The sequence below is a fragment of the Podarcis vaucheri genome (genome assembly GCF_965113315.1).
Source record: "Podarcis vaucheri genome assembly, chromosome: 5".
NCBI lineage: Eukaryota > Metazoa > Chordata > Lepidosauria > Squamata > Lacertidae > Podarcis > Podarcis vaucheri.
The window spans coordinates 17651394-17676284 of NC_138763.1; the positions used below are offsets into that span (position 1 = coordinate 17651394).

The 24891-nt window shown below is 45.4% G+C and overlaps 1 protein-coding gene and 1 pseudogene across 9 annotated transcripts in view; one reads left to right on the forward strand and one right to left on the reverse strand.

Annotated features, from left to right (window-relative positions):
• Positions 1 to 24891, reverse strand: part of LOC309533018 (uncharacterized protein) — a 219310-nt gene that overhangs the window by 31787 nt on the left and 162632 nt on the right. For all 8 annotated transcript variants that reach the window (XR_014220091.1, XM_082223867.1, XM_082223869.1 and 5 more), the window contains 6 exons: positions 24081 to 24215; positions 20806 to 20937; positions 19607 to 19735; positions 16541 to 16672; positions 14308 to 14436; positions 6734 to 6862 (listed from right to left, as the gene is read on the reverse strand). Coding sequence is in view for 7 of the 8 variants with exons in the window: in XM_082223867.1 (XP_082079993.1) it covers positions 6734 to 6862; positions 14308 to 14436; positions 16541 to 16672; positions 19607 to 19735; positions 20806 to 20937; positions 24081 to 24215 (786 nt within the window). In the remaining variant the exon portion in view is untranslated. The remainder of the gene's footprint in view (positions 1 to 6733; positions 6863 to 14307; positions 14437 to 16540; positions 16673 to 19606; positions 19736 to 20805; positions 20938 to 24080; positions 24216 to 24891) is intronic.
• LOC309533310 (acyl-CoA-binding protein pseudogene) lies at positions 15273 to 15681 on the forward strand (annotated as a pseudogene). The gene has a single exon. The product of its transcript is annotated as an acyl-CoA-binding protein pseudogene (transcript).

Below are 24891 nucleotides of genomic sequence, written 5' to 3' on the forward strand. Positions count from 1 at the left end.
GTAACATTTTGTATTGAATGAAACACACTTGTATTTAAGCAGTATTTCATTTATTTGTTTTATGTAATAATTATGGTGTTTTAATGCAGATTAAAGGATGGATATGTATAAGATATTAAACAGGATAATAAAACTATGCACGCGGTAATGGTCACTGCGTGCTGAATTGGAAAATACCCACCTGCCTGATTTGTCAATACACAGATTGTTTGAAAAGGCAGAAAAATAGCAGCATGGGCAACCAAACCTATAGAGTTTGTGCTAATGGATGACTGGCAATAGGGTGTTTTGTCTTGTCTTTAAAAAAAAAGAAGAAAAAAGCTTTTAGGCTGGGGTGGTCAAAACTGGATTAAAAAGGGATAAGGGGGAAAAACAGGGCATTTTTACTTTTATTATTTATTAACTTTGTATACCACTCTTCATCCGTAGATCTCAGGGTGGTTCACATATGTTTTATTGCATGTGTGAAGAGCACAGAACTTGTCTGGAAGGACTCTAAGAGGCCAGGTAAGGCAGGGAGGTCTCAGCACCTATCTTTCAGAAATTAACCACTTATTAGTGGTGCAATATGGTCTGAAGCTCAACATCAAAAAAACGAAGATCATGGCCACTGGGCCCATCACCTCCTGGCAAATAGAAGGGGAAGAAATGGAGGGAGTGAGAGATTTTACTTTCTTGGGCTCCATGATCACTGCAGATGGTGACAGCAGCCACGAAATTAAAAGACACCTGCTTCTTGGGAGAAAAGCAATGACAAACCTAGACAGCATCTTAAAAAGCAGAGACATCACCTTGCCAACAAAGGTCCGTATAGTTAAAGCCATGGTTTTCCCAGTAGTGATGTATGGAAGTGAGAGCTGGACCATCAAGAAGGCTGATCGCCAAAGAATTGATGCTTTTGAATTCTGGTGCTGGAGGAGACTCTTGAGAGTCCCATGGACTGCAAGAAGATCAAACCTCTCCATTCTGAAGGAAATCAGCCCTGAGTGCTCACTGGAAGGACAGATCCTGAAGCTGAGGCTCCAATACTTTGGCCACCTCATGAGAAGAGAAGACTCCCTGGAAAAGACCCTGATGTTGGGAAAGATGGAGGGCACAAGGAGAAGGAGACGACAGAGGATGAGATGGTTGGACAGTGTTCTCGAAGCTACCAGCATGAGTGGTGAAGCAAAGGCCTGGTGTGGACATTTAAGACAGAGCAGAACCAGATGTTAGAAGGGTGATGCAGGTGATGTCGAATACAGCAACCCCCTCTATCCTGCTCCCCTTCTCTGGTAGCACCTAGTAGTGCAAAATGCGACATCACAGCATCCCATCCCCAGCAAGCTGCTGCCCAAGGACATGAAACTGCAGGGAACACAGTACAACCCCAGAGCATGGTCATATCATGCTAGGTGTTGAAGAAATGATATGGGGAAAAGGAGAGGAGGATATATGTTCTTAAAACATCTAACCCGGTCTCAGATACAAGCATTAGTGGCTTCTATTGTCCCGAAAGCTGAATCAGCCATTTTCGCGCCTTCTGACTTCTTCAGTCCAAGTAAGCCCTGGCTACGAGTGAAGCTCATCAATGTTGCAGCCGTTTGCCTCAGTGCTTCAGACTCGCCCTGCAGGTGCTGGTGCCCTCTGCCTGCTAACCGAGCAAAAGGGGCTCGTTTGTTTTATTCCCGCTTGTTGGCAAGTTCTCAGCAGATGGGTTGCATCCTCCCTTATCAATAATTTTGAAAAGCTTTTTCATTCACGCTGAGCAGCCTCCCTAAGCCAGCGGCTTTTAATAGCATTAAGTCTTAGAGCAAATCAATTTCTGTCTCAATTATGCGCCAGTCTTGCGCTTCCCTCCAAACCTTTTACTTCTCTCTTAGGAGAATATCTCTCCATCACCCGGCACCGCGAGGCCTGCATATAAATACGATGTTGTCGTGCGCTGCCAGAGGACCTGGAAGCGAGCCATCACCCGACCGCTTTAATAGCAACCTTTGGAAAAAACCAGCAGTGTCACCCGTGTATTACAAGGCATTACTGGCCAGTCTTTAAATCAAAGCGATGATTCATTGTTTAGCTAAGAGGCAAAGGGGGCTACCTTCTTTGCATTGTTGTTTGACCTTATCCCTTTAACTCGGAGGCAAACGAAGTTGCAAAGACTGTGGCACCTTAACTAGTGCACAAAATAAATCAAAGGTGGTGCAGAAAGCTTTAATGGTCCCATCACGCAAGGACAAATAGTGGGTTTTGGATATGAGTACAGTACACTTTGGTGGGAAGATGAAGGAGACAGGCATGGCTTAAGATGAAGGGTTTTGTTTCTTAATTAAACTTAATATGTAGAAACAAAGCTTGCAGGGCCTTTTAAAAAAAGAAAATGAAATAAATCGTCCAGAAACATCAGTCAAAGACTAAGCTGATTGATTGCTAACTTCACAAATGTTTGGAAAGTCACAGCAAATGGTCTGTGACTGAAGAAAAGTTATCACCGTTCTGATTTGGTAACAGCCTGGGCTCTTATACAAGGTAACACAATAGGCTCATATTTCACCAAACCTAGAGGGCAGCTACAGAGGTGAAGAACCTTCCTCTTGAGTAGCTCTGCTAACAAATGATGAGAGTAAAGTGTCCACTGAGCAACTGCAGAATGTGGCGTGCTGTGATGAGCTTTCAAGTCAAACGGTTTTTAAAAGCGAGGTTCCAGCCCTCACCACCAAGGAAGAAAACCTGACAACGTTCTTAAGTGTTTGTTACCTGCTGGAGGCTTGGAAACAAGGCCACATAATGGCTTCTGTTACATGGAGAATACGGAGAAAGAGAATTTGTGCTCTGCACTCTACAAAGCTGGCTTCAGTTTTTTGGGAGCCCTTGGAGACCTTCGCCTAGGGAAGGTGCTGTTACTCTTTCTTGGGGCAAGTGGTGTAGAGATGGACAATTTGGGGCAAGAGGTTCACTGACTTAAAGAGCTTGCTGGTCTCCTGACCCTTCATGTTAAAGCTTATGTAGCACATTTATTTGTGTACAGCTTGGAGAAGTCAGGGGCAATATTTATTTATTTAATTAATTTATATTCCCACCATTCTGCTTGAAGGAGCCCAGGCCTTCATGCTCATTGATGATGTCTTAAATGGGCCTTGCACCAGGGAGGAACCAAGATGATTCCAAGTAGTTGGGCTCTGGCAACTTCCCTACATGACTAAAAAGATTCCCGCATTGCAAGGTGTTGGACTCGATGACCCTCGTGGTCCCTTTCCAACCCTCCAATTATATGATGCTAAGACCTGATGTTATATATGATGTCAGATGTGGGTCAGGAAAAGGCAGGGTTTAGAAGGAAGGGGCTTTGCAGGCACCACTGATCAGTTGACAGTCAGCACTTGGGAAAGTACTAAACTTGGCAAACAGTCATTCATTCATTCATTCATTCATTCATTCACTCACTGAATCTTTTCAGTCACTTTCTATTGCCCAGAGCAACCCAAAGCAACTTGCAACCAAACAAGCAGATAGACAAAGTGTCACCTGATGTCTTTGCGACATCAAGTGATTGAAAGGTGGCATCGTACTTGGCCCACAGCTGTGTGTGGAGTTAAGGATCTGGCCTACCAGCCAGATCCAGTTTTCTACCCATTATAAAGGTTGGGCTACATAGATGTTCTGCCGAAGAATTAATGCTTTTGAATTATGGTGCTGGAGGAGACTCTTGAGAGTCCCATGGACTGCAAGAAGATCAAAACTCTCCATTCTGAAGGAAATCAGCCCTGAGTGCTCACTGGAAGGACAGATCGTGAAGCTGAGAATCCAAGACCTTGGCCACCTCATGAGAAGAGAAGACTCCCTGGAAAAGACCCTGATGTTGGGAAAGATGGAGGGCACAAGGAGAAGGGGACGATAGAGGACGAGATGGTTGGACAGTGTTCTCGAAGCTACCAGCATGAGTTTGACCAAACTATGGGAAACAGTGGAAGACAGAAGTGCCTGGCGTGCTCTGGTCCATGGGGTCACAAAGAGTCGGACACGACTAAACGACTAAACAACAACAACACATAGATGTTCAAGGGGAGGGGAGGCAGTGATGTTTCCTTCTGCCAGCAGTCCATTACACCACCTTCAGGAATAAGTTAGGAGGAGGATTAAAAATAAAAATAAAGTCCTGGTGCATACCCCTCCCTTTGGACTCAGAATGCTAATTACAAACTCAGTGCAAACAGAAATGCCAGAAACTGTCTTATAACATTTGTCTACCTAGCTCAATACTGCCTACTCTGACTGGCAGTGGCTCTCTTGGATCTCAGAGGTCTTTCACATCCCTTGCTACCTGTTCCTTTTAACTAGAGATGCTGCCAAAGCTGCATTCGGGACCTTTTGCATGCAAAACACGTGCTCTTCTATCACGGACCTGTAATCATATATCTCTATCTCTGTATTGTTGCCGGCATCCGTCTGTCTCGGGAGACAAGTGGAGGATTGTGCCTTTGGGGTGAAGTCAAATTGTCAGAAGGTTACGCCACCTGCTGTGGCTGTAGAGACTGATATGGGGCATGCTTGGTTGCATGTCTATATATAATCTATCTATTACTGTGAATTATCTTCTATAAAAAAATGGATGTAAACTTGTTTTGCCTGGCACCAATGGAGCACAGCATGACCAGTTTATTATACCCTTTTCTTGGTAGGTGTTGCTGTGGAGGGGTACAGAGCTTTTGCTAGTAGGGCACAGTGTTGGTGCCTTTTAGCTGCAAACCCATTATGAATACATCAGGTGCATTGGTTTGAGCCTGCAAGAACTCATGCTCTTACTACAGGATGGGGCAGTAAGTGATAAAGCCTTAATCTTTCCCTTGATCCACTTATTTCTCAGAGGCATAATGGCTTTGTTGAATATTCTGTAATGACAGATGCAAGTTCTGGCAGAGAGGTTTTTGCACACAGCAGCAACCAAACACGCCAAGCCGACTCACAACACCAACTCGGCGGGCATTGTGCCTCAGTTGCAAGCAATGTTTACCTTGGAGGATCCAGCTGTTCTCCATTGTTTATGTATGGCAAATGCTTAATTGTTTTGGGTTTTTTTTTGTATAGGAAAGGCCATAGCTAAACTTGTCCATCAAGAGAATGCATCAACAGAATAAGCATAGCAAATTATTGCAGAAGAGAAGTGTTATTGTTACATTCTGTCTACATCAAATGATAAATTCAGACGAAGATCTTCCACGGAAGAGATTGATTTGCACAATCGCCACACTGTTGGATCCATGTGGAACTGGATTATGAAACTGATCTATCTGCTGTGATCACTAAAGAGTTGCTTGCATCCAATATTCCTTCCCACAACCCATTTCCATTAAGATCCCAGCATACTGTGATTTCAAAGCCAATGCGCCAAGGGACTATCTGCTGTTCAATTGACCCCTCCCCCCTCTATTGCCATGGAAGTAGATTTGGATAACCTGTGGATGTGGGGATTAGCAAAATGTAGGAGACAACTGTTGCAGCCAACATGTGGTAATAATTTCAAATAGCTAGACCATCATACAATAATTGAATCATCATAACCTTATTGTCAGAGCTGCCACCCAGTCCCAGCTCACATAGGACCAAGTCCGCCAGCGTTCACTTTATAAGAGTCTTTATTAAGTTACAGGTTTCATTTCCGAACTGCAGCGTGCAGCTCTACACCTTCTGCCCTAGGTCGGCGAAGACCCGTCTGAGTCCCCGCCTCTTGCACACCAGCTTAATACCCTAGCCTTGCTCCACCTCCTTCGCCTCTCCCTACGTCTCTGGGTCCTTCTGCCCCCCTGGGCCTCCTCCCTTCTACTCTCCTCTGACGCTGACCCCCCTGATCCTTCTGCCTCCTTGCGGCGGGCTTTGGGACCTGGCTCACTCTCCGGGCTGCTTACTGCTCCAGCTTCCGTTGCATTTGAACTTGGCGCGCGCGCCCAACTCTCTACTTTCCTCTTAACCGTTGCCTCGCTCTCTGAGGAGGGCGTGACCACCCCTGACTCGTGCCCTCCCTCCTGCTGACAGCCTCCGGAACCCGATGCCTGGCTACCTTCCTCCCTGCTGCTCTCAGTCTTGAGCGTGGGTCCCGACTTCCAGCTGCTGCCGCTCTCAGTTATGAGCGTGGGTCCCGACTTCCAGCTGCTACTCTCTGAATCTCCTCTGTTCCCTTCCTCCTGGGGTGTCCCCCCGGATCCCCCCCTTGCTCTGCTCACTGGGGCTCCCTTTTGGGAGTCCTCTGACTCACTGCTTAGGCTTGGAGATCTCGGGTCGTCATCATCACTCATTTTCCCTTCGGATTCCTCCCCCTCGCTCTCTGCTTCCTCCCTTCTCTGCGTCTCTGCTCCTGAACCCCTGACACTTATGAATCAACCCTTGCTATTTTTTATTTATGTAAAAAAGGAAGAAATATACTCTACAGCTGTTGTCAAGTGTTTTATGCACGCATAAGCAACAGCACATACACATCAAAGTTAACTTGCTCATCGTCTTCCCAGCATCTTGCAGCCTGCTTATTAAACTGGAGAGGAGCACAAAAATGAAGATTCGGGTTCCACGGGTGAGCTCTTGGAGGGGAATGCCCCCCCAAATCATGAAAAATATGATGTATAATCATGGTGCTTGCATGCAAACAATCATTCTGCATAAATCACGCTGCACTTACAGATCTGCATCTGCACACAGATCTGGTATGCACACACGGATGAGTTTGGTGAGATTTAGAGAGCCGCTTTCTCATTAGTATACAAACCTTGCTCACAGCTGGGCCCGATCCAGCCAGGGAGGCACTGGCAGGTTCCATCGATGTGATTGCAGACAGCTCCATTCTTGCAGTCGCACACCTGGTGACAGTCCAGCCCAAAAAAGCCATCTGGACAAGCTGAAGATGGAAGATGATGAGATGGTGATACTCGTTTGTGTATACATCTATCTATCTGGCAAGCAATATTCGCCTTCCCCGAAACAGAGCTTTTAGGAAGTAACAGGGGAATGCACACATTTACGCTTTAGTTAAGAGCTGATCCAAGAGTCTGTCTCTTGCACCGGAGGCAAAGCGGTGCTTGGACTGTAAAACTGGCCTCCCTCAGCATGAAAATGTATAAATAACATATTTGATGCTAGCCAGAAAATTATGCTGCTGAAAGAATAGCACGGAACGTCTAGTCAGATACTGATACAGTCATGGCCCACCATGCTGAACACAATACACTAGTCACATTTCACTTGATGGGTCACAAATGAGATCAGCACTCCAACCCAATCCACAATGTTTCAAAGGAAGTCCAGGAGAAAGTGTGTTGTGACCATGCCAGTGAATTACTCATCAATTAAGCATGTTAAGCTCTAGGGTTTCCAACAGATCATTCATAAAGAAAACAAGTAAAACTCCAGCAGAGGGCACAATAGTATAGGTACAACATTTCACATGTGGTGGATGCGTGAACATATAAAGCCCTTCTGGGAGAGGGTATTTACAGAAATAAGCTATAATACATGTGAAATGTGTCAGTTTGCATTTCTAAGGACAGAAAGTATTGATCTGATGTATAGAGATCTTTCCTATTCTAATTAATTCAAGAGGGTTCTGGAAGCTTCTCTGCATGAAAGAAGCAAGCAGAAGGTTTGTGATGTTTGGGTTATACCTTCAGAGAAGCTGAGTACAGCTGGCTTAAACTGGTTCTGTTATCTCTTCTGTCAAGGTCATGCTGACTATAAAAGTAAGGCCAGAAAGGTTTCACTGTCTCTTTCTATCTCTTTTCCTTCTGGTGTGGTGGTCTGTACATAGTATGCTTAGTGTTAAAGTTTAGACTTACTATAAGTTATTGTAGGTTTAAGTTAAGTCTGCTGCAACTGGATTTCTGATGGACAGTGCCAATCCTGAATGTATTGGATTTGTGACCATGATGCTCATTTGCCTTCAGTAGCAGTAAAGCTCTGCTGAATGAACTATGAATTGCCTCTGGTCTATTTTTTGGAAATCCTGCAACGTGTTTAAGTTTTTACTCTGCTCACTATATGCTGGAATCTGCTCTGGATCAATACTGAGTAGAATTTCCATGACATGTGAAATGTACCCCAGGTTTGGAATTGTTAGCTATTTTTAAAGAAATCTGACCTTTGTTATGAAGAACCAATTACTTTTCTTTTGGTAGCAGCACACCTACTAATGCCACAGAATTGAAAAGGATTGGAATATCTTCCTCAGAGCCTCCTTCCTTGGAGGTTTTTAAGCAGAGGTTGGAAGGCCATCTGTCATGGATGCTTTTTTTTGGGGGGGGTACCTTCCAATTCTACAGTTCTGTGATCCTATGATCTGTGTATCTCTCATTGGAAACAGAATATATGGCCCATTGCTGTATCAGAAAAATTAACCAAGAGATTACATACACTGAATAATACAAATGGTGTAGATGATTTTGTTGAAATATGGCATCCTTTTATAAAATTACTGATTACCCTCAAGAGTGGCAACTACTGAAATCACAGACTGGACTTTGGCAGACTTAACTAAATTGATCCGTGCTGGAGTGGGGAGAGTTGAATTTTTGCTTTTGTATGTTTTTCTCTTTTTCTGTAATTGTTGTATATTGTAAATCAATAAAACCATATTAAATAAATAATAAAGAAAACAAGTAACACTCCATCATGGTCTGCTCCTGTGTCTTTAACTGCAACTTAATATGCACAAATCAACAGGTGAGCTTTTAATTGCATGGAGAGAACCTGCAAACATTGACACATCAAAGCTCCTGTTTATGGCATAGCTGCGGTGGCTGGTTGAAATCATGGCAACCTTAACAGGCTCCCATATGGTAAATCTTCTTACTTGTGCCAAACATTTTGGGGAGAGGGAGGGGGAGTTAGGCTCTCTTTTTCTATTCACCCCATGTGTTGTGGGAGATCACAGTTAAGTACTTGGGAGAAAGGCAGGATATACCGTATTTTTTGCTCCATAGGACGCACCCGACCATCGGACGCACCTTGTTTTAGAGGGGGAGAACAAGAAAAAAAAATTCTCCCCCTCTCTGCTCAGCACCCCTTCAGCGAAGCAGAAGGAGAAACGGAGCCCCTTCCATTTCTCCTCCTGCTTCGCTGAAGGGGCACTGCACAGCTCTCCCTCTCTGCTGAAGCCAGGAGAGTCTTGCTCTCCCGGCTTCAGCAAAAGGAACCCAAAGCCTTCGGAGCAGAGCGCGAGTTCCTGCTGCGCTCCAAAGGCTTCAGGGATAGCCACCTCTCCCCTCTGAGGCCATGGAGAGGCAATGGGATGCTCCTTCACTGCCGCTGCCATTTGGGACAAACGCCGGCTCACCCTCCTTCTTGAGCTTGGCAGGCGGCAGCCCTGGCAGGAAAAATGGGGACATTCTGGGATCAGATCAGGAGCCGGGATGGCTTTTGTAATTCTGGGACTGTCCCTGGAAAATCGAGACACTTGGAATGGAATGGGAATGGCGTGCTTGCAGGTGGTGCCTCCAGGAATGTTAGCATCAAGACCACTGAGCATGTTCCCCAACCCCTAGTAGTGTTTACCTATCCTATTCTGGCACTAGTGATGTATGGAAGTGAGAGCTGGACCATAAAGAAGGCTGATCGCCAAAGAATTGATGCTTTTGAATTATGGTGCTGGAGGAGACTCTTGAGAGTCCCATGGACTGCAAGAAGATCAAACCTATCCATTCTGAAGGAAATCAGTCCTGAGCGCTCACTGGAAGGACAGATCGTGAAGCTGAGGCTCCAATACTTTGGCCACCTCATGAGAAGAGAAGACTCCCTGGAAAAGACCCTGATGTTGGGAAAGATGGAGGGCACAAGGAGAAGGGGACGACAGAGGACAAGATGGTTGGATAGTGTTCTCGAAGCGACAAACATGAGTCTGACCAAACTGCGGGAGGCAGTGGAAGACAGGAGTGCCTGGCGTGCTCTGGTCCATGGGGTCACGAAGAGTCGGACACAACTAAACGACCAAACAACAACAACATGGCTAAGTGGGGATTTGAACCTGGCCTTCCAAGTCCTAGTCTGACACTCTAAGCCAGAGATTCTCGACCTGTGGGTCCCCAGATGTTGTTGGACTACAACTCCCATCATCCCTGAGCTCTGGCCTTGCTAGCTAGGGGTGGTGGGAGTTGTAGTTCAACAACATCTGGGGACCCACAGCTTGAGAAAGGCTGCTCTAAGCATTACACCACAATCAGGCGGTGGCACCCTATGGCTTCTCCTTAGTTTTGTTCCCCAAAAAGGAATATGACTGCTGAAACAGGAGGGTTCCAACTATTTGATCCCTTCTGAAATTGCTCCCTGCATCTGTAAATCCTAAAGTAGGTAAGCTCATCTTTGAGCAGAGGCTTGACAACCATATGTCAGGAGTGCTCTGATGGTGTTTCCTGCTTGGCAGGGGGTTGGACTCGATGGCCCTTGTGGTCTCTTCCAACTCTATGATTCTATGATTCTATCTTTGCATGTGATGTGAAACAAATTTCTTCCTCATTCCTACCAGCAACTTATTTTTCTCCTTTGTCTTTTAAAACTCTGGCCATAAGGAACAGGCAGGCTAGCTCACTGCTTTTTTGTTTTTCACTTGAGCTGAATAAAGTTTATTGTGATACTGCTGGTGTTAAGATTTATTTATTTTGTATCCTAGGGGAAACAAAGAGCTGCCTGAGTATTTTTCGTCAAAGGTGCAAATTGGCCTCGTTTCCACTAGAGGGCACCACAGGTACACACACAAAAATTACAATTTGCTCAGATACTAAAACACAGGCATTTGATTTCTCCTTATGTACTTGCCTTACAAAGTATAACAAGAACAATAGATTTAGTGTGGGAGTTAGAACTCTCTCAAATGCTTTGCACATACTCTATCCTGCTTCCACATCTATCTGCAAAGAATTCGTGTTTTCTTGCAAAGCATGCAATTCCATGTGTGTTATATCCTAAAATACACATTTTGACATGATTTTGGTACTTCTTTTTAAAGCCAAGAATTGCACTGCAACGTTATATCAACACCTGGTTCTGCATATTAGTCTGCAGACCTACAGATAGGGTCAATTTTGTATCAGAATTTGCAAAGAATTACTTCCCCAAGCGTCCCCACTGAGAAACTATTATGCGTATTCTGCGGAGTCCCACTGAGTTGCAGAACATTCTGCCAGGGGTCCTAAGAGTTCACAGTCTGTTCACATCAGATGCCAGGTAGGGAAGCTCCAAATAATTTTATCTCTGCATTTTTTAAAATATTTTTTTTTGCTACGATGCACACTACTCAGACCCCTACTGAGGATCATAACTTTGCTCTCCAGCAGATTTTGCCCTTCTCCAAATCCTGTGGCACCAGTTCTTGGCAGTTTTAGTATATTAAAGAGAAAAAAACACAGTGTATTCAAATATGTACATTGAGACAATGTTTTTTTTAAAAAAAGCAACTGTGGATCAATGCAGAAATCAGACACCGGGTGAAACATGCAGAAAAAGCAACAACAGACCATTAATAGATGTTTCCATTCCCAACGCCATTTGCTAGGCCTCACTACAACCCTGTATGAACTGTGATGCAGGATATAACCCTTCCATGTGGCTTTGCATCTGGGCTGGAAAACCTAAGGGCTCTCCAGCTCTCTACTACCGTGTTCTTTTGACTCTTTGTGAGTCAAGGACCCGCCACCCGCTTGAGATAAATAAGACACAAGGACACATGTATTTAAGGTTAATGGGCTAAAGAAGGCCACAGCTTTATTGGTTACAGCATGTGAGTGGTATTGGCTTAGCCATTGGATCAAACAATCTATACATGACTCCACCTCACGCAGCAGGGAGTCATCCGAAGGTTAACAACCAGTGGGAGGAGCTTGTTGATGCAAATACAACTGGAAGCTTCCCCTGATGTCACCGGGGGTGGTGCCATGGCCCTAGCCACCAGCAGGGCATCAGACAGGATCTACGACCACCAGATTCCTTTAATGGAATACCCAAACAAGGGGAGGGTAGGTGATGGCAATAACCTACCCTCTAACACACGACACATATACCTAACTGCCAATACCCAAAAGTTGTGACGAATTGCTACGAGGTAGGCGAAAAACCATGAGGCTGGTGCTAATTTGCCCAATGGGTAAAAATTCCTACCAGGCCCCCTGGGCAACCAACCAAAATCCGTAGCAAGGTCAGAAGCATAGGTAAAGGTAAAGGGACCCCTGACCATTAGGTCCAGTCATGGCCGACTCTGGGGTTGCGGCACTCATCTCGCTTTATTGGCCGAGGGAGCCGGCGTACAGCTTCCGGGTCATGTGGCCAGCATGACTAAGCCGCTTCTGGTGAACCAGAGCAGCACACGGAAACGCCGTTTACCTTCCCACCAGAGTGGTACCTATTTATCTACTTGCACTTTGACGTGCTTTCAAACTGCTAGGTTGGCAGGAGCAGGGACCGAGCAACGGGAGCTCACGCTGTTGTGGGATTCAAACCGCCGGATCTTCTGATCGGCAAGTCCTAGGCTCAGTGGTTTAGACCACAGTGCCACCTGCGTCCCTAGGTCAGAAGCATAGGAGGGTTGGTGGGTGATCCATCGTCTTCTGGGCTCACAATGAGGGCATGGAGCTGCCGCGGCTGCTTGAATGAGGCTAAACCCCGCCCCCGCACCGCTGCCTATGGGCGCGGTGCAGCAGCCAGGAAAGCTGACGCAGGGGGCCGAAGACACCCCCTTGCAGACGGGCCAACCGGCTCTCGCTCACAACCGCTCCCCTCTGTTAAGAGGAGAGGCTTTCCCACACCCTGCTCCCCAAACACACCATCTCTTCCTGGGCCATGCCTCTCAACAGCACCACTTCCCACCCAGCTGGGGTGTTTTTGTCTGGCTGGAATATGTCCTTGAATTCTGATCATGAATCCCTGGTGGAGAATGGAGAGGGGTGTGCAATTCTGTGTAGAAATTAGCTTACTGTACTGCTGTTCTGCCCTCTTTTGACTCTGGCCCTTTTCACCCCTGGCATATGGCCTCCAGAAGCGAATATAGAACAAAGAATCAGAGAGTTGGAAGGGATCAAAGGGGTCATCTACTACAACCCCCTGCAATGCAGGACTCTTTCGCCCAACGTGGGGTTCAAACCCACGCCCCTGAGATTAAGAGTCTCTTGCTCCACCAACAGAGCTATCCCAGCTGTCAACGGAGCCCTTGGGCTGAAAACAGCCCCCCCCCACAACCCTGTTGTGCATTGCAAGGGAAGACAGGTAATTGTGGCAAGCTGTCTTTCAAAGAAGCTTGCCTGCCATCACCAATCTTCTCACTGACTGCTGCTGAGCTTCTTGGGAATGAGTGTGGAAGCTACTGTTAAAGGGTAACTCTTTAAAGGTCAGGTAAAGTTAAAGGGACCCCTGACCATTAGGTCCAGTCGTGACCGACTCTGGGGTTGCGGTGCTCATCTTGCTTTATTGGCCGAGGGAGCCGGCATACAGCTTCCGGGTCATGTGGCCAGCATGACTAAGCCGCTTCTGGTGAACCAGCGCAGCGTACGGAAAAGCCGTTTACCTTCCCGCCAGAGCGGTACCTATTTATCTACTTGCACTTTGACATGCTTTTGAACTGCTAGCTTGGCAGGAGCAGGGACTGAGCAACGGGAGCTCACCCTGTCACAGGGATTAGAACCGCCGACCTTCTGATTGGCAAGTCCTAGGCTCTGTGGTTTAACCTACAGTGCCAAAGAGGCTCAAGCTGCAACCCTGTGTACAATGAATTGGGGGTAAAAGCCCTTGAACTCAGTGGGGCTTTCTTACGATAAAATAGATGCATGGGGTTGCTAAATTAGTCTCTTTACTGTGTTGCCCATGGAATTGTCTGCTCCTTTTCTGCAGCCTCTCCTCTGCCCACTCCTGTTTTATCTGCTGTTGAGGACAGCGCTAATATAAACTGCTGGTAAATCTCCACTTAACCAAGGTTTGAAGCTAGTTAAACAATCCTGGTAAAAGGGGTGAAAAAGGTTCTCTTTTGCTGCTGCTAACTTAGGTTTCAATGCCATGGTAAAAACTAGAGGAAAGGAGGAGCTCTGCACGCAATCCCAGGATGTGATCCTGACCTCTTAACCACCATTAAGAGAATGGGCCTGTTTTGTCTTACCAAGTACATCACTGAGCTGGTAAATTATCCTAGGCTGTTGAGCTAATCAATAACATCTTTACAACAGACTGAAAATCTGCAGAAAACGTCGCTGTTGAGAAATGCATTGATGAAAGAAAGAAAGAAAGAAAGAAAGAAAGAAAGAAAGAAAGAAAGAAAGGAAGGAAGGAAGGAAGGAAGGAGACAGAGGGGAGGACAGAGAAGGGAGCGAGAAATACCTTTCTCACAAAAGGTTCCCATCCAGCCAGCTGCACAAGTACAGGCTCCGCTCATGTGGTCACAGATCGCTCCATTTTTGCATTGGCAGCTATGTTTACAACTCAAACCAAAGGTTCCCTTGGGGCATCCTGTGTACAGAGGACAAGAGACAAGCATTCGGGCGAAAATCAGGCACAGATATCAATCCTGACTTTTCTTTGATCAGTTTAAACAGCTGCCTGTGCATGCAGGAGGGGGGCGGGAATAATAATTTGCTTTTACAGAAATTGATTTTCAAATAAGCATGGAGAATAACTGTGCACCTTTGTGGCTACTGCAATTCAGAGAGAGCCCAGGCAAAATACCGTATTGGCCTGAATATAAGCCGCACTCCCCCCCCCCCAAATTCCGACCGTGAAAAGTAAAAGTGTGGCTTATATTCTCAACCTTACAAAAAATGGCTTCTACGATATCGCTGCTGAAACAGACATACGGTAAAAGGCAACAACAAAAAAAATGTTTTATTGCCGATTTGCGACCTTGAGTGCCTGCGGAATTGTAGCAATTGAATAACGGTTTGCGATTTTAGCGATTGTACGGTAACTTTTGTGGGCTTGCAAGATCAAAGGCTTAAACTGGCTCAGAGTTACAATTCTACCAACCACAGCCTGTAACCCAATTTTAAGGGAGTGGCTTATATTCAGGTATTGTCTCCCCCCCCCTTGAAGTTTAAAGGTGTGGCTTATTTGCGGGTGCAACTTGTATTCGGGCCAATGTGGTAGAAAATGCACAATTGGGTGGGTATCTCCGCCTCCTGAGAGGCTTCCCTAAGAAAGGCAGAAAGGTTTTTCCATTCCTAAATGTAGGGATAGAGATTGTTTACTACTTTACATATCACATCACGCCAGTGTAGCATCTTAACCATTTACAAGTATAAAATCAACTAAAAAATATTCACGCATAATTGCAAAACACTAAAGCAGTTGAATAAGGAGATTCCAAGAACGGGCGCAGTTCACCCTTTTGTTGCATCGGGAGGAGGTCGCTGCAGGCTTCTGCAACCATGGCACAGGCAGAGTTTGAAAAAGCTGCAGAAGAAGTCAAGAAGCTGAAGACCCAACCAACAGATCAAGAAATGTCGGATATCTACAGCCATTACAAGCAGGCCACAGTTGGAGATGTAAATACAGACCATCCTGGAATGCTTGATTTCAAAGGCAAGGCCAAGTGGGACGCCTGGAATTCCTTGAAAGGAATGTCCAAAGAAGATGCAATGAAAGCATATATTTAAAAAGTGGAATATCTGAAGGAAAAATATGGAATGCAATAAACCCCTTTCCTGCATGCCTTAAAATGGAATCCTGCCTTACTCTACTAACTTAAACTGTGTTACACAGTATGGCAGTGCCAAGACTTGATACCACTTTCTATAATTAATAGCTGTGTAAATTTGCTTCTAATGGTTTGTATAATAAACACTATCAAATTCAAAAAATAAAAATAAATAAGGAGGTTCCAAGTAGAAGGGAATACTTGTATCTTCAAGATACGGTGGAATGCCAATACTGATGGAGCCCCTTGCATTTCAGCATGGAGGGCCTTCCACAACATTGCTGCCAACAGTGAAAAAGCCCACCTCTGTGTTACCAGAGGCCAATAATCATCAGGCTGCGGCAGAACTAACCAGGTTCCAGTTGCTGATCTTAATGCCCATACTGGGCAATAAAGGGGCCAGCCTTCCCTAACCTAGTTCCCTCCAGATGTTTTGTACCACAACTTCCACCATCGCTGACCATTAGCCATGTGGGCTGGGGCTGATGGGAGATGGAGTCCAAAAACCTTCGAATAGTACCCAGATAGGGAGGGCTATGCCAAATTCCTGTCCTGAAATACAGCCTAGAAATAAAAAGAACAGAAATGGATAAATGCAGGCATTAACTGCCCAAGAGTACACTGGGGAACCAAGGATGCAAAAAATAAAGCATTTTGATGATCCAGACATGAAGTCTAATGGTCAGGCTAGCTATTCCTTCCAAACAGCTATGAAAACAGACTCCTTCTTGGAGTACACATTTTAAGCAAATGCTTATATAGAGGTTGAAATCTGAGTCCTCCCAAGTAGACTTCCCCACAGCCTAAAAAAACAAACAAAAATAAACCAGCTGGACCCTTTCCTATAAGCACACAACGGGGAAAACAGTTCCCACTCCTTTATTCTGAGACTTCTCCTCTTTGGCATGCTTCACATCTTACTCTGCTCACAACGCTTTCCAGTGTATCCGGCTTCGCAGAAGCAAACGCCAGTAACCGGGTTGCAGCTCCCATCACTGTTTCTGCAGTCACAGGAGTTTCCACAGAGCTGTCCCCAGGAGCCAGAACCGCAAGCTGAAAAATAATACAGAATGTTATATGGCTGCCTGCAACAACAGCAAAGGCTTCCTGGGTTTGGGAGTCTATAAAGCAGCGATTGGGAATGCTTCCCTCTGAAGCATTCCCTTGTCAGGGGCTATATGGCTGGGACTGGTGAAGCTAGTGGCTTCCTTCCTTCCTTCCTTCCTTCCTTCCTTCCTTCCTTCCTTCCTTCCTTCCCTCCCTCCCTCCCTCCCCCTCCCCCTTTTGCTCTCTCACTTTCTGCTACCCCATTTATCTTTCTGCCATCTTTCTCTCTCCCTCTCTCTCTCTGCCATCTCCCCTTCTCTCCCAACCACCCTGCTCCTTCCACCCCAAACCCCCAGTAGGCTGCTGGAGAAGGGACATATCTCTCCTGCCAGATGTCAGATCCTTTTCAGGGGGCTTCTGCAATGATACCCAGGGAAACATAAAATGAGGTGGACAATTGGCTTTCAAGCTGCAGAAGAAGAGTTTGTATTTGATATCCCGCTTTATCACTACCCGAAGGAGTCTCAAAACGGCTAACATTCTCCTTTCCCTTCCCCCTCCACAACAAACACTCTGTGAAGTGAGTGAGGCTGAGAGACTTCAGAGAAGTGTGACTGGCCCAAGGTCACCCAGCAGCTGCATGTGGAGGAGCGGGGATGCGAACCTGGTTCACCAGATTACGAGTCCACCGCTCTTAACCACTACACCACACTGGCTCCCCAGAGTTGCTGTGAAGTTAAGACCCATGTCAGAAACATCAAGGCAGAATGCAGTTGTTCTTAGGTATCTGGAATTGCTGAGGGCACAAGGCCTTACTAAGGAGCAAGCCGCAAAGAACACAGAAGAAGTGACACGTGAGTGAACATGCACTAGTCTGCACTGCCAGAATTTTTTGTTATAAGCCACTCAGGTGATTAAAGGAAGAACATCTGTTAAAATCACTGTTGCGGCCCTCTCTGAGAAAGAGAGGAGAAAGGGTCCATTGTGTGGGAGTAAGTCAATAGGCCCTGCAAGTATTCAGACTGTGCTTAGCTCCAAATGCACCCACTATTGAAATCCATTCTATTTTTTCCCCTCATGTAGTTGTGTTGCAACACCAGGGCTTTTTTTCAGCTAGAACTCAGTTCCAGCACCTCTTAGGTGGTACCACTCCCATTCTAAGAGAATGAGGGAGGTGTTTGTGGCACCTCTTTTTCTAGAAAAATAGCACTGAGCATTACACACAGAACACTGTGACTAAAATAAAAAGGGTGAAGGCTTTAGCTGAAATTCCTGCATTGCAGGGGGCTGGATTAGATGAGCTTTGGTGTTCCTTACAACGCTACAATTTTATGATTCTACGAGGGTTTTCCTCCATGAACTGGCCTATATCTGTGATGGCCACATTTCCTTCTGTCCACTGCAGCTGCCAGTGAAAGGGCTTTTTGCCTTGAGTTGTTCTTTCACAACTGTTTTCCATATTATAAGAATGGAAGAACAAGTCAATGGTACATTTACTCCCCAGCAGCCTGTTTCCCACAGCAGCCTTCTCTCATTCTTACTCCCCAGTAACTGATGTCCAATGGCACACTGCCTTTGAACCTGGAACAGGTGTATAGCCATTACAGCTCATGGCCCTTGATAAAGGGTAAAGGGACCCCTGACCATTAGGTCCAGTCATGACCAACTCTGGGGTTGCGGCGCTCATCTCGCTTTATTGGCTGAGGGAGCCGGCATACAGCTTTCAGGTCATGTGGCCAGCATGACTAAGCCGCTTCTGGCAAACCAGAGCAGCGCACAGAAACCCCGTTTACCTTCCCGCCGGAGTGGTACCTATTTATCTACTTGCACTTTGATATGCTTTCGAGCTGCTAGATTGGCAGGAGCAGGGACCGAGCAACGGGAGCTCACCTTCTGATCAGCAAGTCCTAGACTCTGTGGTTTAACCCTTGATAGAATTGGTCTAATCCCCTTGTGATGGCTTTTTATGCTTATGACCAATGAGCATTTCAACGGTGACCTTCCAAAGCAGAAAAAAGTGTGCAGTAGTTGGACTTGGACCAGGAGATACAGTTCCCATTCGCCGCTGGCGGCTTGGTGGCACTTTTCGTTTGTGGGCGATAGTCTTATAATTGTGTCCTTCAAGTTCAACAGTGACAAATGGGTGCTTGAGAGCATGATGCATATGCTCAACAGAGAGCTCGGATTGGCTACAACGCTCTGTTGAGTGAGCACTCGTATTTGTTGCTCCTTAATGTGTGAAAGAGCACTTAGTCATGAAGCTCACTGGTTAAGCAGCCTTGGGCAAGTCGTCGTTTCCTGAGCCAGCCTGTATCTCAGGGTTGTTACGATAAATGTGATAAATGAACAGGCCATGAAAAGGCACCAAATGATGACATGGAAATAAAGGGGAAGCACAGCATGAGGCAGCAATGCAGGTAAGTTGTGACACCTATAATATTCAAATTTCACTCGATATTTAAATTCACAAACCCAGGGACCGTCTTTCTAATGCAAGAGAACGGGATTCACTCAACATGTTGTGACAAGCGTCTTCCCCCCTGTCTCACATCCTCACATTGGGAATTAGCTCTGAACTAAGCTGCATTGAAAATTGGGGGGGACGCAGAACCAGCTGTCAGTCTGAATGCTGTGCCTTGTGCTTGGAGGAACTGGCGAACAGTGATGGAATAAAGTTCTCCGATCAAACCTCTCCGCTTCACCAGCCATCGCCCTCTACATTTTAGACTTACATGATTAAGGATTATAGCCAGCCAGGCTACACGAACCCATAAATACACAATTACAGAGGCAGGAAGATTAGCAGGGAATATATTAGATATATACATGTAGCAGGAAAGTTTAATTGCCTAAGAAGCTGCTGAGCTGGTTCTTTAGGATTTTGATTACGTCGGCAGCGGCAGGAAGGAGCAGGTGCTGATAATGGAGGCTTTGACTTACGCTGCTTGCAGTCGCGGCCGATCCAACCTGGGGGGCATGTGCATTCCCCAGTGACGGGGTTACACTGAGCATCGGTATGACAGCTGCATTGCAGCAAGCATTCTTTCCCATGGTAACCAGCAGGGCAAGCTGAAAAGAGATAAGCGTGCAGTACTTGTCACTTAGATCTATCAGCTCAGACAAAGGCATCTGTTCCACGTGAAAGAGAGCAACTGTGGTCATGATCCACTCATTACAGATCACTGGGCAAAGAGGTCCTGGAAAGTCATTTAGCTCAGGGCAGAATCACCTGCCTCTTACTGCGCATCCTCAGGCTGCGCTGCAGCTAAAGGTACCATAACAGGCAGCTGCGAGTCAGCGCTGGCTTTCTAAACTTTGGAGCATTCGTTTAAAAGCTCTTAAGCTCCGTGTTTTATATCGTAAACTGCCTTGTGATCCTCAGATGAAAGGCAGCATAGAAATTTAATAAATAAAACAAAACAGAGCTGGGCTGAACTGATCCGGCCGTAGATCTGCTGGATCTTGAGCTGGTCTTGCCGCAGTAAGGTGATGGCATTGCGCGCAGTCCAGATCCAATTACTGCGCCAGCCCAGCGTGGGTGTAATAATAATAATAATAATAATTTATTTATACCCCTCCCATCTGGCTGGGTTTCCCCAGCCACTCTGGGCGACTTCCAACAAAATATTAAAATACAATAGTCTATTAAACATTAAAAGCTTCCCTAAACAGGGCTGCCTTCAGATGTCTTCTAAAAGTCTGGTAGTTGTTTTTCTCTTTGACATCTGGTGGGAGGGCGTTCCACAAGGATTGCACCAGAACCTCCAGCCCCACACTCCACTGCAAAGCCCCACAAAGTTCCATGGGCAGCCTTGGTTTTATTTTACAGTGGTACCTTGGGTTAAGTACTTAATTTGTTTCGGAGGTCCGTACTTAACCTGAAACTGTTCTTAACCTGAAGCACCGCTTTAGCTAATGGGGCCTCCTCCTGCTGCCACACTGTTGGAGCCCGATTTCTGTTCTTATCCTGAAGCAAAGTTCTTAACCTGAAGCACTATTCTGGGTTAGCGGAGTCTGTAACCTGAAGCGTATGTAACCTGAGGTGTATGTAACCTGAGGTACGACTGTATTTTAAAAGCACAGAAGTTTGTGCTCCGTTGCCCTGTCCCCCCACCAAGCACAGAAGATTGCAGACTTACAAGCATTGCAGTATTTCCCAGTGTATCCTGATGGGCATTCACACGTCCCAGTTACTGGGTGACACAGCCCTCCATTCTCACAGGGTTCGCAGACAGAGTGGCAGTTCACACCCCAGGAACCCTCAGGGCAATCTAAAAAGACAAAGTGTAAGGAATCAGTAATATATTTTTAAAAAAAACTGTGATAGGCCTAGAGTATCTTTGATACAGAGTCTTACAAGAAACTGTGTTAAGAACAAAATGAATGGTGCATGTATAAGAGAAGTCCCCATTTTCCAAGTGATGTGATTTCTACAGTTCCTTAATTTATTTCTAGACCACTATAACATAAAACATCAAGGTGGTGCATGCTGCTAAAACAAAACATAGCTTCAAAAATATTTAATTTTAAGCAACCAATTAAACATTCACTTTGCCTGCCTTTTCTATGGAGGTCACCTACTAACTGTGTGTGTGTGTGTGTGTGTGTGTGTGTGTGTGTGTGTGTGTGTGTGTACACGCACACATACACATACGTTTATTGGGAAGAAAGTCCCATGGAGTCAGATTACTCGTTATTCTTATTATATTAATTTATGAATCACTTTTGACACAAGTCTTGGGGTGGTTTACAAACATGCAATCAAAGCAAGTAAAAATAGGTTTTTAAAGAAATGATACAGAGAACAACTAAAAATAGGTTTAACAAACTATACAAATAAACATCCACGGCAGAGACTTAACATATACATCCAGCTGGAAAAACTTACTGAAACAAAAATGCATTTGGAAAGATGGCTGCTGTATCTCAGCAGAGATACTGTTCATACAGAGCATGCAATATATATGATTGCAGCCTTAAGTTTCCAAGGGGAACCCCCCCCCCCAAATCTAAATCCATGTAGATGAATAGAATTTCAAATCTCTTTAGGGGTTCAATTTTGGAAGCCGGACAAACATTCCTCTTAACTCTGAGTGTAGCAGAGCAGCTTTACCCTCTGGACATCTGGTCTTTAGATTACGTGATAGTTTGCAATTCACGCTAAAAGTCCGAGCTAAACAGTATTAAAAACAAGCAAAGAGACAAAGACTGTGGCTATAGTAACAAGGCCATCGGAGGCATCAGAAAGCATCCACAGTCGCAACTGAAACAAGCAAAACACGCAGCTTTCAATGTAAGTGCTATTGACTTATGACACAGATAGATGAACATTTATGACAAGACTGCGTATGGGATATAAAAATAAACCTGTGCAAAAACGTAATTCCAGCATCTTAAAAACATAGTTTTATACTATTTTTACTATTTCTGGGGGGGAAATATCTCAGGGGGTTGTGCTTAAGGGTTCTGGCACCCATCCAGGGCTGTATCTAGGAACCATGAGTGTCCTGGCCCGGTTCTGCTCTTATTCCACCCTGCATTTGAATTTCATCCAACCCCAGCAGCAGTGACCACTTCCATTCCTAGGTGTGCCCCTGTTGTTTCTGACATCAGTCTCTTTCTCCTCTTGTTTATGGCCCTGTTTGCAGCTTGGCATCCCTTGATGCATAGGTAAAGGTAAAGGGACCCCTGACCATTAGGTCCAGTCGTGGCCGACTCTGGGGTTGCGGCGCTCATCTTGCTTTATTGGCTGAGGGAACCGGCGTACAGCTTCCGGGTCGTGTGGCCAGCATGACTAAGCCGCTTCTGGCGAACCAGAGCAGCGCACGGAAACGCCGTTTACCTTCCTGCTGGAGTGGTACCTATTTATCTACTTGCACTTTGACGTGCTTTTGAACTGCTAGGTTGGCAGGAGCAGGGACTGAGCAATGGGAGCTCACCCCATCATGGGGATTCGAACCGCCGACCTTCTGATCAGCAAGACCTAGGCTCTGTGGTTTAACCCACAGCGCCACCCGCGTCCCTCCCTTGATGCATAGCTAGCACCAAAGACAAACATATCATCTGCCCAACAGCCATGCTGATCCTATGGATTCTATGGGGTTTAAGACAAATGCATGGAGGATAAAGCTATAATTGGCTATTACCGGTACTAGCCAGAATAATTATGTACTAGTATTTCAATGTCAGAGGCAATATGCCTCTGAATACCAGTTCTTTGGAACCACAAGGGTTATGGCATATTCATGACCTGCTTGCACATCTGGTTCTCAGCATCTGATTGGCCATTTGATTGCGTGACCAGGGTGCTGGAGCAGATAGAGCTATGGCCACAATAAGGGTTCTTCAGTTCTTTTGCTTCCATTCTGCAATGAGACTTTTATATCAGCTTGCTTTTGATCCCATGTTTTCCTTTAATCTATTTCTCCCCACTACTTTGCAAATCGCTTGAGATGTGGTCTCCGGGAGAGACACACACCACTCAACTGCACAGTAGCACGCCTGCTGATCTTCCACTTTGCCACTTGACAGCAGAAGGGCGAGTCCAGCAGAAGGGGGAAAGCATTTCTGGCTCACCTTCCTGCAGAACTGAATACAAAGAGGAGTCACTCATCTAGCAGGGTGTGCGAGATATAAGAGAATGGCCTATCAAAGCACGAAGAATCCTGGACTCGCTGAGGCTACTTTGATTGCATAGAACTGCAGCGTTGGATTTTGCTGGCTAAAAATTGGAAAACACAAGAAGTGCCAACAGTGGAGGAATGGCAGATGAAGACAATGGACTTTTGGGAGCTAGCTGACCTGACCGGAAGAGTCCGTGACCAGAAGGAGGAGGAGTACCAGGAGGAATGAATGAAATTTAAAGACTATTTAGCTAAATATGCCAAGGTAACTTAAATAGAAATACTTGCAAGTACCAGATTGGCTTAGAATTTAAATATGCTATATGTTATAGAATAATATATCTGAAATCAAAATGAAAAGAAAGACTAAGTAAATTTTATGAGAAATTAGCTTTGGAAAACTGTTACAATGATATACATAGAAACTCAGCCAGGGGGATTTGAGGAAGTCATCTAACAATGTTAACAAAAGTGGAACTATTATAGTTTGGATGTTTGTTTGTTTGTTTGTTTGTTTGTTATTTGTGTTTTTTATGTTTGTTATAAATTTGGAAAATCAATAAATTTTTTGGAGGGGGGGGGAATAGAACTGCAGCGTTGGAAGGGACCACTAGAGTCATCTAGTCAAAACCCCTGCAATGCAAGAATCTTTTGCCCAATGTGACCCTGAGATGAAGACTCTGTGAGCTTGTGGTTTCCCCACACCTGATTAAAAAGAAAAGGCAGAAGCAAAAGTTCCCCACTCAGTTCTCTCTCTCTCTCTCTTAAAAAACATGCCTCCAAGTACATACGGTTTAGGCAATTTTCTCCATAGAAGCCTGCAGGGCAAGGGTGTCTGCACCTCCCAGTTTCATGGTCACACAAGGACAAACCAGGACAGCTGCACCTCTGTTGACAGGAAGCTCCGTAAAAACCAGGGATGCACTCTGGAAGAAAAAGCATGCAAGACTGAACGGTCCTCGTCATCGTTTCATGACTGCAACATTCAGTAACTCCTTGCAAGTGTGGATGGACCATAAGCAGGACTTTCATTACCTTAACCAAAAAAACCCCAAAACATTTCTGTTATGCACTGAGTTGAATAGGATTCAAAATGCAGCAGTCTGATTGGTCCTAGAACAATAGGATTCAGAATGCAGCAGTCTGATTGGTCCTAGAACAATAGGATCCAGAATGCAGCAGTCTGATTGGTCCGCAATCCAGCTCCAGGTGGAAGTGAATCCGCAACCTAATTGGCCTACAGGAGAATCCCGGAATTAGCCAATCATGTGGGGCCCATTGTGTAAATAATGTATATAAAGCAGACACTTTGGGGGAACTTCCATTCCTCGCTACTACGAGCTGAATAAAGAGCATGAAATCCACACTTGACTCCGAGTATATTTCAGTTTCCATGGAAGTGTGGGATGGGTTTTAATGGGTAGGAAAGGATATATTGATTGCACATGTGTGAGTTTCAAAATCCCATCCTTGGCAGAGAAATTAAAAGCATAGGAACTGGGCTGTAAAGCCTTCTTCTAAGCAAGGCTCCCCACTTCCTTACTCTGCTTAACAAAGAATCAGACAATCACTTGTAAAGCATGTTTAAAAATAATATTTACT